The sequence below is a fragment of the Sceloporus occidentalis genome, unplaced genomic scaffold (assembly GCF_023333645.1).
Source record: "Sceloporus occidentalis isolate IW3139 unplaced genomic scaffold, rSceOcc1.0.p SCAF_6, whole genome shotgun sequence".
Classification (NCBI taxonomy): Eukaryota; Metazoa; Chordata; class Lepidosauria; order Squamata; family Phrynosomatidae; genus Sceloporus; species Sceloporus occidentalis.
This window is the reverse complement of record NW_028316986.1, coordinates 98,003,775-98,022,008: the sequence shown is the minus strand read 5'-3', so window position 1 is coordinate 98,022,008 and position 18,234 is coordinate 98,003,775. Positions and strand designations below refer to the sequence as shown.

The 18,234-nt window shown below is 40.0% G+C and overlaps 1 protein-coding gene across 1 annotated transcript; it reads right to left on the bottom strand.

The window, feature by feature from the left end:
• Positions 1–232: 232 nt before the first annotated feature.
• Positions 233–17,947, bottom strand: SERINC1 (serine incorporator 1). Its single transcript, XM_089530479.1, has 10 exons — positions 17,806–17,947; positions 13,294–13,455; positions 12,469–12,629; positions 9,732–9,811; positions 9,285–9,422; positions 7,014–7,183; positions 6,821–6,911; positions 4,602–4,743; positions 4,276–4,506; positions 233–3,761 (listed from the first exon to the last, which is right to left on the bottom strand). The coding sequence occupies exons 1-10, from the start codon at positions 17,842–17,844 to the stop codon at positions 3,623–3,625; spliced, it is 1,353 nt and encodes a 450-aa protein (XP_089386605.1). The 5' UTR covers positions 17,845–17,947; the 3' UTR covers positions 233–3,622.
• Positions 17,948–18,234: the final 287 nt, after the last annotated feature.

Here is an 18,234-nt window from a genome sequence, read left to right as displayed (position 1 = left end):
TATAGTTCCTATCCTGTTTCATCCCTTCCCTTTCCTCTCTAGATCAACAGAGGGGTATAGATACCACAGGCAGTGACACTCCAGTACTCTGAATGTATATGGTCTAGTTAGTGGATCAAATTTCACAATGACTACACAGTCAAACCAGGCTGAAATTTCCGTCAAACCTCACTCATCTTTGACCCCCCACTAATGTTATAGGTACAGCCGAGGAAAAATTAAGATTAAAGAGCCAAGTTATGTGAATGTTTATTGATAAGATACAGCATACACACTTTCAAGTGACTAAATATTGAAGTTACCTCCACATTTCATTCATGATGATCTTAGCCTTTCAGCATATATTACAATGTTTTAACAGATGAGGGGAAATGAATATTAATAATCATAAAACACACATCTTAAGGAACGTTGAAATTAAAACAATTTTCTTATCCCATCTTGACACTCCTTAGGTGGAGCAAGTTATATTTCCAGTTAAAGCAGCAAACAGAAATTTGCAAAGCACATTAAACTACAAAGCAGACCTAGTAGTTTCCAGGTATGTAGACAAAAGATTTTCTGGGTATAAATCCACTGCCGGCAATGGACACAAGGACTAGCAGAAGTACTAAATTACAATGAAAGTAAAAGACTGTCTAAATGCTTAGAGAAAAGTATCAGACTGGAAGTGTTCCAATTAAAAAAATCCAATATTGGCAATTTATTCAGAATGGTTTAAAAAGCAAGGCATAGCTATCTTTGACTTGCAAATGAAGCTAAGCAATCTTCACTCAAATAACATATTTGAGCCACACTGGGGTATAAAAGCATGATTTTCTGTCCTCACTCATTCCTGCTAAAAATCTCTGGGTTCTCAAGCCAACTTTGCATGCACTCGCTATACTGCCAATTCCAGCAGTGTGCAAAAGAAGGTCATCTCAGGCCTCAATTCTACTTTCTTACAATTATCACTAGAACTAAATACTTTCAAGCGGTGATCAGGTAAAAATAGGAAGGCTTATAGTATCAAATGAATACAAAAATGAAAAATCTTAAGTACATGCACTATTAGTAGCACAAAATTGTAGACTCCACTTGAAAAGCAAACCCAAGCAAAATGACAGCTAATATCCATTATTCAAATTCATGCAAGTTTCTCACAATTTCAAATACAGCCTTAAAGATGTAGTCCATTCGACATTCTTTTAGCAAAGGCCCTATGCTCAGACATGCCTAGGAGTATAGAAACTGGCTCTTTCAACAGCAGGGATGGGCAGAGTATATCTAGTCAAGCAAGCCCTTTTTTGTGTGCACACAGACCCACCTTTCCAGCTAAATCAAGAGCAGGCCACCACCAGAATTCAGCAGTTCAAACTTGCTGTGATTTAGTTTGCCACCAAAATCCAGTGGCAAACCACAGTTAGAGTAGTATTTTGGTGGGTGGTGGAATCCCCTCTGGGGCCATCATTTCTGCAGCGATTCAAAACTGAAAAGTAGAAAGATCAAAAGCCACTACCACTGCCAGCAGTTGGTTCTGCTGTCTATAGCCAGTTGTTTTCTGAATGCCTGGGTCTAGATCTTTCAAGCCATGCTGTATGACAGGGACAAGAAAAACTGCTTGTGCTGCACAAATACAAACTTAAGGACTGCCCACCCAGCTCAGCCACAGCTACCCATCCCTGTTCTCCAGGATGCAAAAGGTTGTTGTGTTTAAATTCTCATACTAGTCCCACTACCAACTGCATCAGACTCTCAATTAAAATATTATTTTATTGATTTATTTAAAGTCAATGGCAGTGTCCATTGGATCACAAATACATTACTTCCCTCTATATTAGCCCAACTCCTTGCTCCACTACTGTCTTCTCTGCAACTATTGCTCCCTCCAACTAGGGGGATAAACTTGAGACTCCTTTGCTTCTGCACTGCTCATTCAGCAAAGTTCCCAGCTCCTACAGGTCAGATAAAGTTAACCAAGACATCTACTATTCAATGGCGCAGACATGAATGCAAAAGGTACATTATTTTTTTTTAGTATTCCATTCTAGAATAAAGCTATTATTATAACAAGAACACTGCAATGTAACAATTATTATTAAAACTGACTTCTGTAATCAAAGACAAACAGATTGGCAGAGACATTACTAGCTTACTTCCAACACTGTACCTCCATCCTATCAGTTTATAATATAAAATATTTGTCCCATTTACAGGCATTAAAATACTTTTTTGAGGAGGGGTTTTTCATTATTATTAAGCTACTTCTCACTCGGGTCAAGATGTAACAGTGCTCCAGTAAGATGTAGCAAGGCTGAGCCAGACATATGTGGGGATTATACTTTAGCATTCATGTCAAAGTTTTTCCCCCCAGAAAGGACAGCACTCATCATGGACTTGGCTAAGGGGGAAAAAACCACTTTATTGCTCCTGGCACCACACTTTCTGCAGAGAAAGTGGAGGCAATATCCAACAGGTTGGTAAAATCAAACAGGCTTTAGCAATAGCAGCTTCATTTTTAGCCATCCGAAGGAAGAGAATGTATGGGTGGATCATGCCTTCCACTGTTCAGTTGCTAAGAGAGAGGCAGTTACACAGTGCACATGCCAACAGCATGGCGGGTAGCTCTGTAGTTACCTCCTATAAAAGGAAAACATATCAATCCAATTTGCAATTGCTTCTCTCTGAAAGATCATCAACTGTAGTGGGGAAGTACTTTTTGTGAATTGTTTAATAAAAGAAAACATCTCATTTTTTTCTCAGTCGTAGCATACAGTAGCAGAGGCCAAAGCAGGGAAGTACTGCCAGCATCTGTGTGTCAATACGCAGAAATATATCCATAATGTGGAAAGCAGCAGCAGGGGACATTGTTTTAAATGTGTAAAAAGGTTCTATAGAAGGTAAACAAAGTCTCATTTACCCTCTTTTATTTTCTTTATCTCCTCTTCCCACATGTTCCCCTCTTTCCATGGCCCTTCCACTATTAAAGCCCAGCTGGAAGAAATAATAGTTGGAGAGAGAACAATAAGGAGATATATGATTGAAAAATGTTTTGCACTCCTCATGCGCATACCTCTTTTGCTTTTTAAAATACATTATCTAAGAAACTCAGCAAACTGTGCTTAATGCATATCGGATAATATCTGCTACACTGGATAATTTTTGCTACAGAAAGCTTCTATCACTTGTAGAAACACCATTTTCAGCCTTGCAAAAGTGTCAAATGCAATATTGATCAATCACAGAAGTGCTTTTGTAAACTTTTACAACTTGATTAAACTAGATGTCACTTGTCCAAGTTATTCACTATCATTGGCACAACCTCTAGTGCAACATAAAATCACCAGTAGAAACTACCACCTCGTGTATGTTTTCTATTAGGATTATGTTGCATGCAAGTCATGTATCCACTACTACCATATCTGTTTTGGCCCTGCATCTAGCATTCATTATCAAGCTCAACTAGAAAAAGAGTAATTGAAATGACAATATAATATGATCTAAAAGTAATCATGCAGAACTAAAACAGAATAAAGTACACAGATACTAGACACATATATTTACAGTTACATCCTAGTACAGAATACTTTTAGCTTCAATAAGCAACAAAAGGTGGGCAAAGCTTATAGATGAGATGCCTGGCTTAGTCAAATTCACGGTTTGTAAGAACAAGTGGAGCCACCAGAGTCCACACATAGAGCACAATACCAATCCAACTGGAAGAGATCTTCACCCAGACAGATGGCCATGTACTGGTCATTGATGCAGAAGCAGGATCAGGGCTAAAAAAGAGAGAAGGGGGAAACAAAATGTGTTTACTGGGTCATTTATGAATTAAGGAATTAGCTTTCTCCAAAACTACTGACTTAATTTTTTTTCTCTCTTAAAAAAGGCTTATGGAAGTTGCCTCCAACTAATTTTCAGGAATCCCTTTCACTTCACCCTTCCATGACATAGCCTATTCCATTCAACAGATAACCTTTATCCTTGTAAGCCTGGCAAAGAGAGGGCTGGGATTACATTTCTTTCTAGGTGTCCAACCAGGGATGTAGCCAGGATTTTGGGAAGGGGGGGCAGACTAAGTGCCACCATTATAATGGGGCTTGGGTGCGGCGGTGCAGCAGCACTCACCATTCATTTTATCTAACGGAAGGGGGGTCCGGACCCCAAGAACCCCCCCCTTGGCTACGTCCCTGGTCCAACCCTTCAGTCCCTTCACTTGCCTTTCCATGCTCAACCTTTGTTGAGATAAGTACTGTCAGAACAAACCATGCTAAGGATCTGTGAATCCCATACCTATACCAGTTGGTCAGAGTCATCATGATGTAAAGCGAAGCAAGGAAAAGCATGAAGTGAAAGAAGGAGTAACTGTAAGTAACTCCATCCCGCTCATTATCAACAGCACGATTGTAATCATCCCCATCATCAAGGGAGCCTTCACTCCTTGGAAGTCCATCCTCTATCAGTGTTGACTCATCGCTGGTCAGGGTCAGTTTATTTACTTGACTGTTATTAGATGACCGAATGCTGCAATCAGAAAAGTGAGCATTGTCATTAATGGCCAATTTGGATATTTTCTAAGAATTGAAAATTGTAAAAGCATTTCCAGATATTCTGCTCACCTTGAGTAGAGAACACAGAGTAAAAACAGGATGAGTCCTACAATTCCTTGAGCATCCCACCAGTGGACAAACTGGCCCTTACTTGGAGTGCTTGTGGAATTATAGCCAATTATGTTGAGCAAACTTGGGTTGCACTGTCGGTCTGGATGGATAGAGACAGAAGAAAATAGAAGTCAGGATGTCCTGTCCTACTCGAGAAATAGGTATTTCTTATGAAAGATGAATCTATACTTGGAAAATGTGCCTTACAAATGCTGGGGGAAGGGAGGGGGATCCAAGTAAATATTAGATACACAACATTAAACAAATCTTCTAAGATTGTTGGGAAGAGGCTTGGAAAATTTATTAGTGGGTCTGGGGGGATGTTGTGAGTTGTAGCAGCCTCAGTGCAATCAGACACAGCTGAACTCTACAGGAGAAACAATGAACACAGAGATGGGCAAAGTGTAGTCATTCCCATTTTTGCTCCCATAACCCCTCCCCTTTTTTTTCAGTTAGAAAGGCAAATTACAACATAAACTAACTCACTGACTACAAAACATTTGGCATGTACGCATTTAGAGCATACATTTAGCCTGTGTGGCATTCAGAAGATTTGGCATGTATGCATTTGGAGCAATATACTATATCATGATGTAAGAGCAGACCTTCTCTGTTGTGATACCCTGGTTGTGGAATGCCCTGATCCTGGAGGCTTGACCGCCACCAGCATCCTGACATGAAAGTAAAACATAACTTTTTATTAAAACCAGTGGGGCCTAATGGTTTATTCAGTCTGTACATACACATGGTTGTAAAACTTTTTTACTTGTTTGCTCCATTAAATTGATTGATCCAACTCTATGGTTCTATGATATGCTTTCTGTTTGCTTAAATTAGTCCTTACTGTTTTGGTATACTTTCAGTCTACTTAAATTATTCTGTATTGCTTTACATTTTAAATAATTTATAACTGTTTCAGCTGTTTACATTTATTGTACCTGTATGACACCCTGGAATTCTATGAAACCTCTCCCAAACAAATACTGACATAACCCCAGAGGGCATGGCGCTATTTTACAATTCCCTAGGCCTCAATTAGCTGGGGATCAAAATGTGGCAAAATTGCACCTCAGTCCCATGGGATGCATTAGGGGCATTTGGGAGCAAACAAAAATGTTGAAAAGCAATCAGAGCAAGAGAGGGGGTTAGTCCTCTCAAGTCCTCTCACCCCAACAGCTACCAGTCTGTACTATAAATAAATAGAACATGGAAGTGTTACAATGATTATTACTTGAACTGTAATATGACCATGTCTTCCTATGAGAGGTTCTAGTTGCTACTGGTGGAAACTGGGTTGTGCACAATGCTCTGATTATCTCCTTAACAAGGAAAAAGAAAATCTTTTCCATTCAAAGGAGAGGAAAAGTTTGTCTCAAAAGGACACTTGGTTAATACCATTGTTTACAAACCACTGGGAGGGTTAAATAAGTAAGTAAGTAAGTAAGTAAGTAAGTAAGTAAGTAACGTAACAGTGATTCTCAACCTTAGGTCCTCCAAATATTTTGGACTTTAGCTTCCAGAATCTGCCACTACTGACCAGGCTGGTGCAGCTTCATGAAGCTTCATTTTACACCTTGTATTTTTTGTTGGGTTTTTTTGGTGAGATTCAAGCCATTGGTATGAAGTGCTAGGTTGGATAGCTTTCTTGTATACATTTTCTCAATCCTTATTCTTGTTTTTATGTATTTTTTATGTTCCCATGTTCTGTTCCTTTGTAAATAAGCTTGCCTGAAAGGTCTGTGTCTCTCTATTTTATCCTCACTATAGATCCAGTATCCAACTACTCAATCCATTGATGGTATTTATTGGTTTCTGATCTTAGACGCTGGAATAAAGGGGGCAGGATTTTGCCTCTTGTTGCACTAGATCCTAGGGATATCCTGTAAAGTCTGAGAGTCTCCTGTCACAGGCTGAATCAGATAGGCTAGAGCAGTGGCAGTCTATATTGGAGTGTTGTTTTATGTCCAGGGAGGTCACTTGAATGCCCTTCACAAGGGGTCAGCTGAAAGCAAAAAGCAATTTGCATTGCCCATTTCTGTAACTAACTCTCCTCTTTAGTAAAATCTAGCTGAGATGATTGGGCTTAGAATTCTAAACCTTATACCAAACTACGCCTGAGAAAAAAATAAGCAAATATATATTTACCTCACTTTTACACAGCTATGAAATCCTCTTACCTGGTTCATTAGTCATTGCTGCCCAAGTTAGATACATTGTATAAACTGTAATCACAGATGACTGCAACAAGCCAGATCGTGGTTGTGATTCCTATACACAGATGGAAAGCAAAACAATAATGCAATAACTTGAGAAAAGGGTCAAAGTTTTTACCAGATTTTTAACCAAATTTTGTTAAATGTAACCTCATACCTGGATTTTAGGCAAAATTGACATTATAGATGCTCCAATACACAGCAGCATATTGACACTGATGAATGCTTTGTTGTTAGAACAACCTTCTGGGTGAGTATAATAAACATAAAAGAGGACAACAGCCACCAGAGATAAAACATAGTTCAGAGCTGTGGCAGACAGCAAAGCTGTAATGAAGTAAACAAGAGTGGTTTCAGATTCTTTAGGCACATTTGAAGCAAGTTATACTAGTGTGCAGATCCTAGGGTTCAGCAGTGTCTTGTCTATGAAGTCATGCAGAATAATATCATTACTAATGCCCAAGAAGAAATGGCAAAATGCCAATATTTCTTCACAACATACACTCATCATATTCTCAACTGGGATGGGAACCCCCACACTGAGCATCCATTTTGTAGAAACAGCACTTCTACATTTAGTTAAGGCTGGATGGAGAACCAGGGGTGGGGAATTGAGATATGAAGCCGGGGGGGGGGGGGGGGGGGGATGGAATGGAAAAATTCAAGAGGATTTTTTTCAAAAAAAATTCCTAAAGCCTTTTTCCTGGAAAAATTGGAGGGGGGAGGGGGGAATAAGAAACATTTTCTGATATAATGATTAATAAAATTTTTAGAACAAGATGTCCATATATTTACTTCCCCAAACCAAAAACTATTTCTAAAACCCATGTAACAGGAAAACATTTTATAGAGATATATACACTGTCTAGCACAGTGGTGGCGAACCTATGGCACGGGTGCCAGAGGGGCACTCAGAGCCTTCTCTGTGGGCATGCACGCTGTTGCCCCAGCACAGAGTTTGCCAGAGTTAGCACCTAGAAAGCCAGAGGAATGTGACACTTTGCAATAAATAAGTGGGTTTTGGGTTGCAGTTTGGGCACTCGATCTCTAAAAGGTTTGCCATCTCTGATCTAGCTACTGCAATTCCTGTCCTTGTTGTTTTCATGGTAATTAATGCTTTACATCTGTTTAACATTATGGAAGACTGAAGAAGAGAAAATCATTTTCTTTCACTAATGTTGGTGGTTTCTTTGGCTTGTGTTGTTTTTCTTACTATTTCCCTGCTCCTAATAAATTGGCAACGTTGAAGAGGTTATTTAATGTCTAAGACCATGCAGTTCAATTTGTACAGCAGGGATGTTTTAAAGGGGGATTTTCATTTGTAACTGTACTTTTAATATACCAAACATGATAATTTTATTCCCCCCAAAAGTTGATGTAACAGTACTATTTTATATATATAGGCCTGTTACAGACTGCCAAAATAAAGCTGCTTTGGGTCTCTTTGGAGGTATGCTATTTAAATGATGCATGGGTCCTAAGAGTCCGGAGGTCGTGCCAAAGCCACACTCTATTCCTAAGCACTGGAGTGCAGCTTTGGTGCAGCTTCCAGATTCTTAGGGTGCATGCATCATTTAAACAGCATACCTCCAAAGAGACCCGAAGCAGCTTTATTTTGGCAGTCTGTAACAGGCCATAATACCATTTATGTTCCTGAAGTATCAAAGTAGGTTTTAGTTTTCAAAGGAAACATTGTTGGTTTTTTTACATTTCACGTTTTTCCCAATTATTCCCAATATTTCTAGGTTTTTTTTCCTCCATAGCTTCAAGATTTCCAGGAATTTTACTTCTCTAGTGGGGAACCTGGGGGCTACTGCTGGCATGCCCCCATTCCCAGAGACACTCTTACATTCTATCCCTCATATACACAAACACCTGTCCCAGCCCTACCTCCTCAGATAATCTATGCTGATCAGGAGGATGGAAAGCTTTTCCTTACTCAGCGCAAAGACAGTACTGAGCAAGAAATTGGCCTTGTCTCCAATATGCAGTAAAACCTTTCCCTTCCCATGCTGAGAGAACCTCCCAGTCTGCAGCAGGTCAGAAATAAGCTCTTTCCTCTTTAGTGCTGGGGTAACCATTTCGAGAGATGGAGCCTGGGAGAGAAGTTTTGCAGTCCAGATTGGGAAGGGCTGTGTGCCATGAAGCCCATGGATCAGACATACATTTAGAACATCAGAAGATTAGCACTGGGAGAGCTCTAGAAACAACAGAGTTACAACGTACTGCGGATTCAGGGAAGGAGGAAAGCGAGGGTATGCTTTCAGATGGGGGAGCAGGAGGGCAGATTATTCTCTCCTGCAAGTAATTCAGATAGGAAAAGCAGCAATAGTATTTGGAGTTCATTTTAAATGTGAGTATCACACATTTCAATTATACTGTTTAAAAATCCAGGCATACTAAAAAAAATGAAAAAGAAAATGCATACCTGCATACCAGCATCTTGAGTTTCCTTCCTCCATTTTTTCAACCCAGGATTCATTCCAAGAATGGGCGAAGTCAATAAGTAAAACCAGCTGGATAAGAATGAAGCAGAAAGCACCAGCCATGCCTACATAAAACCATACTGAAAGGGGGCGGGGGGAGAGAACATATTAATTTTTTATAGAAAATTGGTTTCTCAAGTTGAGATTTTTATTACTGTTTCAGTGCCAAAGCTTACTTTTTCTTTTTAAAACATGTAATTGGGAAAAAACCAGGCAAATCTGTGCCCCCAGTGATTTTATCTAAAACCAATAATAGAAAAAATACACACAAAAGGGATGGAGATGCAGCTAAGAATGAAAGGATAAGCACTGGTAAAACAAGTTACACAGTCTTAGAATGAGTGAGAAACTTTATCTTTGAAATGAGTTAACTTTTGATGCAACCTTACCAGTTGTAAAGGGCCCCTCAGGAATAAAAAAAGCACCAACTGTAATTGCAACCGCTATGGCAAATTTAAAGAACCAGAACCTGGGGGAGGAGAGAAACACCAAATTAGGTCATACCAATACTTAAAGCAACAGTATTCATAAATTTTAATTTACACATCTTGTACAGGAAATGGTAGAACACAACATCCCTGCAAACATTCAGGAGATGCCAATAAATGGGCCCTGATTTTTTTTTCCCTATCAGTCTCTATATTCCAGTGACAAGCTCAAAAAATGAAGGGAAATGGGAATTCAAATATCTCAGATAAGCTATGGATTCTACAGAATGACAGTCTTGGGCATTATCCTCAGCCACAGTTTCTCATTGGTAAAAAAAGGAACGTAGAGGCTGTACAGATTGGGAAAAAGGGGCGGCAAGACACTGTCCCTTTCTGCCCCAGATGGAAGCTGCAGAAACCAAACGCCGTGGCCTTCACGTGTGAGGATGACGTCCACACAGCACAGCGCTGTTTGGCGCGCCCCGTCTGTATGGGGGCATGCCAAGATGGCACTCATGGTGCGCAGTAGGGTTGCTGAGCGTGTAAACGCTCAGCCCCCGCGCACCCCCAATTTGCACCCATCTGTCAAACCCCGTACTCTAGAAGAACTGTATGGATGAAGCAATTACACAACTTCCTAGAATGAAGGTGGTCTATAATTCTATTGATTTATTTTTTTTTAAAAAAAGAAAAGTATTTATTGCCTTTTGCCCCCACTCCCAAGGAAATATAAATCTTAAAACCATTTAAAAACCACATTATCACCCAACAAATTAAGAACTGGAGAACAAACAATATTTGAAAACAGCATTTTAAATGTATTAGAAGAACTAATATTTAAAAGTCTGCAGAAGCCATGAGAAAGAAACAGCACATCAGCACACCAGACTGCAATCCAGAGTGATTCTGCTTTAGCTTGTTATTGAAACCCAGCATTCAGTCCCACAATAATTCACTTACTGTTTCAGGTTAAAATATCTATTAGACCAATGTTTCATATCCATGTAATTTTCATACCTGGAACTACTCACAGCTTGAAAAGTTACTCTTTTGGACAACAACCTTCAGATTCCTCTAACTAGCAGTGCCCATGTTATATGGGAGATTCTGGAAGCTGCCATCAAAAAAAGTAACAGTTCAAAACTCTAGCGATCCTCTGGTTTGCACACAGAAGTTTAACTTCTAATTATAGAAAAGCATACATTCCTAGAATTTTTATCAGCTTGTTAGATCTTAAGTCTCTGTGTGGCAATCAGCACATAAAGAAATAATTGTGTGTGTTCTGAAACTCCTACCATGTTTATTTAAGAAATTCTAAGAGCTACTGTTTTAAGACTAGTCCAGATCCAACAGTGTTCTACTAACCCTCAAACAGGTTTGCACATTTTAACCCTCTGTTTAAAATAACTGGAGGTACAGGGAGTATACCTGTATTTGTTTTATACCATTTCTAGTTCTCTTGCATAATTTCTGAGATGTTCTGGTTTGCTTCTCTACATGGTATCCTGTAAGTCATTGTTCCATAGATTTATTGAATCTATAGAAATATAATTGAATCCTTCTTAATTATAATTCATTTCCTCCTAATTAGTTTTGCTCACTAACACAGTACACTTAATAGTTTTTAATTATCTTTCGTTGATGACCATCTCTTTCCTTGATGGTCAAATTTGGCCCCATCAGTGTACAGACAAAGTTGGGATACTGATTTCAATGTATGTTACCATCTATTTATGCTATATTTATATTTATACTCAACTATGGCCAAATAGGAAGTTGACATTCCTCTCATATAATTTCTTGCATTTTAACATAATTGGTAAGAAAGTAATTTTAAAAAACCCACAATTGTGCCAAGACAATTCTGGTTGCGAGGGGAACAATCCAGATCTGACTTCCTATAACCTTTGAAACAGAAAACCCAGTACTTATTTCAATAAGGTTAACAGCTTCATCCATTCGTTTTATGAGGTAATATCATCTCCATGGCCCTATCAACAGAGCTCTCTAAAGAAATACATGTGAACAAAAAATATCTACAAAGACATGCTGAAAGACATTCTCTGAGCTATATCAAGAATGGGATATTAACATTTATTTTCCTTAGAGGTTTCTCAAACACTTCTCTTTCTCTCTGGGTCCACACACTGGAAACCTTCAGTAGTCTCCCAAGCTCCCTAATCTGTGTCCTGGACAAAGCAGAACCAAGCCAGTTTGTACTTTCTTACAGAAAGATAGGTCCTACATTCATGATGCATTGTGAGCAGGCAGTGACCTTCCAACAGAAGCACAATACTTGTTTAATCTGGTTGTTTGATTAAGTAAGCAGTAGAAAATACAGATCAGGGACTGCACAGCTGAAGTAACTCCTGAGCTATTCCTGACCCCTTCCAATTCTGATGATAACTATGCCCCCCCCCCCAAAAAAAAAATTGTATCTTCCAGAAGTGGTTTCAAATAATTTCATTCAGGACATCATTTAGTAGTCAAATTTTATAAATTAGCACAATAGGAGCTATTATATTCTGCAAGATGTTTAGACGTTTGAGGCCTGTGTTAGCTCATTATTACCTGCATTAATGGGAGTTTGGAATGCGCTATCACATTCCAGTATCAAGAATTTCCTTTTCATGAGATCTACTCGTAAAGGTTAAAAGTGTACAGCTACATGTTATACAATTGATTACTTTCTTCTTACCCATTGTGTACTGATGCCCTTGGATCACTGCTGCTCTTCACCTTGATCATCAATAAGGAAAACAAGAGGAAGAACATGGCCATACCAAAGCACACCCGATACACTGCTTTGTATCCCACTAGAACATCACAGTTCACATGCCCATCGCAAAACCCAGGAATCTGTAACAAATAGCATAAAAATATATTAACACATACTAATGAAGAATCCAGACCTTTATGTTGTAATGGCTATGATCTTTTCACTGTCTGTTCATCACCTGATATTTGTGGAGATGAGGGTCCTCCTGCATTCCATATAAAATATTAAATCAGCATATTAAACAGTTCCTTGCTGATTTCAAAAGCCACATATATGTCTAACTTGTTCATACTATTTGTCTCAGATCTGAACAAAGTTATTCAACAATACTGGACATTTTACCAGCATCTATTACGCTAATTATTTAAAAGAAGACTACACTCTCTGGTTAGAAAAGCTTTTCCTGGGCCTAAAACAGCCCAACAGTGAGGGGGAGGGGAGCATGATAAAATTCCCTGAATGCTCCCTAGAAGACACAGTGTGAAGGGGGGGGGGGGGTAGCACAGGTATATGTGAAGCCTTCAGAAGTTTGTTGTGTAGCTCAGCAGATCTTGGGCAGTTGCCCACTCCTGTTACATAGATTTAAAGAATTTCCCAGGGTTTTATTAAACTGAAATGGCAGATAGTGGATATGAAGTTCTACAGCAGATGATTCTCTGGAACAGTTAAGGAAGACCAAGAAAATTCCAAACAACAGCACTTGTGCCAAGGAAATCAATGTTGTCGTCTCCAGAGTAAACTGACCTTCTTCAGCTGTTCTTCCATTCCTGGTATTAGCATCACACATGCCACGCTCACTCCAAGAAGCAAAAAGAGTGCATATATCACTCTTGTTATAGTGGAGTTGTTTCCACTGGGGCAGCATCGACACAGCAAACATGGTGCACTGCCACATAAACATGGAATCTGATGAAAGAGAATTGGAGGAAAAAAACATGAAAAGAAAATCACTCACATTAGACTTATGACTTATTCTAACTGCAATGTTTAAGCATCTCAACCCCATACAAAAGATATTTTTCAGCAGCAAGTCCTATACTATTTCATTTGCTCTGACCATTATTTTGATGCACAAAGTTTCTGCATTAAATGTACACACATCTGAACAAAAGCTTACAGTTTTCCTGAGTCACCATTGTAACAAAACCAAAAGGAAGAAACAAATCCTCTGAAACAGCAGAGATGATGTCGCAATTCCACTGCTCATGTGGCTTTGTGAATGCCCTTAAGTACAGTAAAGAAAGCCAACATACTACTTTTAAGAAGCTGTTAATTGTCTGAAGCAGTAATCTGAACACTGCACAGCCAATAAGCACCCGCACTTTCAAACTTTCAGCTTTGTGCAGATATGTTCTGCTGTGAAAGATCCATCCTGAATTACCACTGGTACTTCACTATCACCAGAATTAGAGAATGCCTTGGAAGAAACTAAATAAGATAGCTGCAGTTAAACCCTGCAAACATGCTTGGTCTATGGTAAACCTGATTTTACATGATATAATCCTGACTGCAATTCTGGAGTAAACAAACATGAACTTTTCCTCCCTAACTCCATTGCACAATAGACTGAGATGTATACATGCACACTTGGCAAGTAAGTTTGGTGGTTCTTCAGTCCCAAAGTAAACTCCCACTTGAGCAGCTTTTCAGATTTCAGCAAGGCCATACACCATTAAATTAATTCTTTATTATACAGTTATAGACCTCAATGCCACAAGACAAAAGTCAGCAAAAGCTTTAAAATGTTCTATTACTTTCCCAAGTATGTTTGCATTATCTTCCCATCCCACATTTACTCCACAGGACAAAATATATTTCAGACCTATTTCAGTCCAAACAAAAAATTAACTATAGTTTTTTGTGGTTTTTCACAATACATTGAGATATTTTCCTCTCTCAAACTCCAGCTTTATCATGTATTGTTCTGTCTCCTTCCCATTACGATGACACCATTTTAATGCAGGGCTTGTCAGAAACCACAATGAATTTGTCCTTCATAACAATACCTGCCCCCAAACATGGTGCAGCTCCCTCCTCTGTCTGTCTGTCTATCTTAACAGTGTCATGGGGCTGAAGTTCAGCAGAATGACATCTAGAGATACCTTCAAACTCTGCACTCATTAATTTAAGTAGTAAAAATCAGTTTGGCCAAATCCACACTGGGATATTGCCTGTGTTATATAGACTCATTGTTATTAGCAGAGATCCCTTTAATTACAGAGATCTGTTGATTGCTATTCAGAGAATGCCCACAATAACTATGAAATGACAAGCCACTGCTCTATAAGGAAGGAGCCATTTTGGAGAACAGTCTCTCTTCATTCACCATGTTTTTCTTCTGACTGAGCATGATGTCACCAAGACAAGAGAAATAAATAATGGTTGGACTTGCAGTTTTGTTATTCAGACTGAGATCTCAATCCAAGGGTTGATTGGGTAGGAACCCAAACATATCTTGGAGATGCTGGCTGTTCCCTTAGTCATCTTGTGACTTTTCTCTGGCTGGGTGATACAGTACAAGGATTGGCAACGTGCCCCAACCATCCATTTTTGCAATTCCCATCCTCCACTGCTACTAAATCTGATGCTCCTCCACCAACTTTTGGCAGCAGCAGCAAACTATGCAGAACTATACTTAAAACAGTGTGGGATAGAGGGCATGTGAGTTGAACAGAAACACAATTCTGACTTAAAACAAGCACCTCCTTTTTTCCAAAGGAATTTCTGGCTATTTTGCCAAGATATTGTGCCTGCGGCAGTTGGGTGTAGATTTTTTCCTCACCCTGGTTTTAATGCATAATGGATCCATGTCTGGTTTTAATGCAAATCTCACCATAAGCTCATCTTGTAATAAAAGCAAGCATTTCAAAATACTAGAAGCCTTCCACGACCACTGAAACCTCTCAACGTTCAGAGAAATGAAGTGTGCATGAGTATTATTTTCCCATGCACTGCTGATTCATTTTCCTGGGGTTTCTTTGAGCAAACTATGACCCTGGAAAAACCAGAGCTTAGATAACTCCACTGAAAACAATTTTTACACCACAACATCAGAGCCCCTTTTTCTTCTCCCCCCCCCCCTTTTTTTTTTCTTGACCCAGCAACATTAGAAAAAGTCAAACTGGATCCTTGGGAAGCTATTCCATGTAATAGTACAGTAAGAAAAAAGAAAACTGAAGATGCCTGCAGTCCAAAAATGTTAGGCTAGACAGCACCAATTGACAAATTTTAAAGTCCAGCTTCATCAAGACATTATACAGGCCTGAAAAATTGAGGGGAATAAACACCTTTAAAAAAAAGTGTGTTGATTTTATAGGAATTTGGCATTTTAAACCCAAAAATGACCTGAGATTTGCCATCACATACAGTTTTGCACAACTTGATTTGCACAACTATGTTGTAATACATGACTGAATGAAATCGCCTTGCAAAGAATTATCCTGCAAAGAGTAAGGTTAAAGTATTCAATGAGAATTTCAAAACACTTTTAATCTGCTCACATAAAGCACAAAAATCCATCTAAAACCACTAAAAGAAATTTCACTGGAACAGCAGCATCTGCACGTAATCAAAGCTGAATTGATTTTTTAAAATCAAATTTGCAAAAGAACTGTGTGCAGCACTATGTTCTTGTTATGTTTTTTCAAACTCAGCACCTTAAAATACATTAAAAACAGCTACAATATTGCAAACAAAAAAAAGGTGTTTGCATTGCAGGCTTGGAGCTTATTCCCCTTCACCACTACCAAGATTTTAGTTCTGTGGCAAATACTGTTGTTGTTGTTGTTGTTGTTGTTGTTGTCTTCAGTGGCCCTTGAGTTAACCTTGACTCTTGGTGACCCTATGAATGAGATGTTTCCAAGCCCCACTATCCTCTACCTATTTATTTATTACATTTATTTGTATCCTGCTCTTTTTCTGGGACTGGGACTGACCTTTCTGCTCAGACCCCACAGTCTCAGGCCCATGGCCTCTTTGGCTGAATCTATCCATTTGGAATGCCCTCTTTCTTCTCCCCTCAACCTTTCCCAGCATTATTGTCTTTTCTAATGAGTCGTGTCTTCTTCTGATACGGCCAAAGTACAACAGCCTCAACTTATTATCTTGGCCTCCAAGGAGACTTCATGCTCGATCTGTTCAAAGACCCATTTGCTTGTCTTTTTGGCTGCCCACGGGAACCTCCGCACTCTTTGCCAGCATCATCTCTCAAATGAATTATAGCTGTCCTTCCAATTCCTAATCTTTCTCCACTTTCTTGACTGCGGTCTCCATTCTGTTCAGCGATGATCCAAAGCAGCATGGTGGTTTGAGTGTTGGACTGCCACTCTGGAGACCAAGGTTTGAGTCCCAGCTCTGCCGTGAAACCCACTGAGTGGCCTCAGGCAAGTCACACTCTCTCAGCCTCAGGGGAAACCAATGGCAAACCTCCTCTGCCAAGAGAACCCTGGGACAGATTCACCTTAGAGAAATGTCGGAAATGGCTTGAAGGCACACAACAACAACAACAACAACAACAACAACTCCAGAAGCAATATCAAGCAATAACACACACAGAGGAAATCTTTAACTCTTTCAATTCCCTCATGATCTAGGCTGGATTTATGCAGAGAGTCCTTGGTCTCTATTTTTGTTGGGTTTTAAATAAGTTTTAATTATAACTATTAATTATTTTATTGCTGAATTACTTTAATTATTTATCCCTTTTCCACTGCAAGACTCCTTCTGCCTTTGGGCTGAATGCAGGGAAGAAATGTGACACAGCAAATGAGAACCCAAAAACCTCTGGGAGGCGGCAAGTGAAAGTGAGGCACTCGGTCCCTTCTTTCCTTCCTTCCTTTGGACGAAGCAGAGAAGGAAGTGGGGCCATGTTGTTGTTGTTGTTGTTGTTGTTGTTGTTGTTGTTGTTATTGGGTTTTAATTTTAGAAAGCGCCGTCTTGGGCAGGGGAAAAAGGCCCAGGCGTGAAGGGCGAAGAGGAGAAAAGGAGCCCCATCAACCACCCAAGGCAGTGGTCCCCAAACTGTGCCCTTTATAAGAGATGGAGGACTACAGCTCCCAGAAGCCTCAGCCACGTTGGTCAACAGAATGGGATTCTGGGAGTTGAAGTCCAAAACCCTTTAAAAGAGCGGAGCTTGGGGACCTCTAAGGAGCCCCATTATCCGCCTCGCAGCGCCTGGGGCCCTCCCTCGCCTGGCCTCCTCCCTTCCCTCGGCCACGGAGCCCCGAAGCGAGACGAACGTCCCGGAAGGCGCCTTACCCAGCTCGCCATGGAGCAGAGGCCCAGGACGGCCCCCATCTTGCGCCGAGTCCCGGGAGGAAAGAAGATTAGAACCACCGCCTCGGAAGATGGAAGGAGATGGCGGCTTGTTTACGCTCTAGCCCTTCCCACTCGCTGCTGAGGGGGGTTGGCTACGTCACTTCCTGTATGCAGCGGAAGTGGCGCTTTTCCCTCACCCTCCACTGAGCATGTAGATATAAAACATGTAGAGTCACGCAAGCTTCTGATTTCTTTGTTGTTCTGAGGCTGCATCCACACTGGAGAGATAACCCGCTTTGGCACCGCTTAACTTATTGTCTGGCTCAAGAGTATGGAATTCTGGGAATTGGAGTTTGTTTAACTGCCCTGGCTCAGGGAATTCTGGAAACTGTAGTGTTTGTGAGGCCTTTAGCCTTCTCTGTCAGAAAG

Bases quoted from the DNA above. Each gene is read 5' to 3' on its own strand.
- SERINC1 (XM_089530479.1), bottom strand. From the start codon at position 17,844: ATGGGGGCCGTCCTGGGCCTCTGCTCCATGGCGAGCTGG. The intron at 4,744-6,820 runs GTAAGAGGATTT...CTATCCATCCAG, and splicing joins AGCAATGACTAATGAACCAG to ACCGACAGTGCAACCCAAGT. The intron at 4,507-4,601 runs GTGAGCAGAATA...TTCTGATTGCAG, and splicing joins CTCTGTGTTCTCTACTCAAG to CATTCGGTCATCTAATAACA.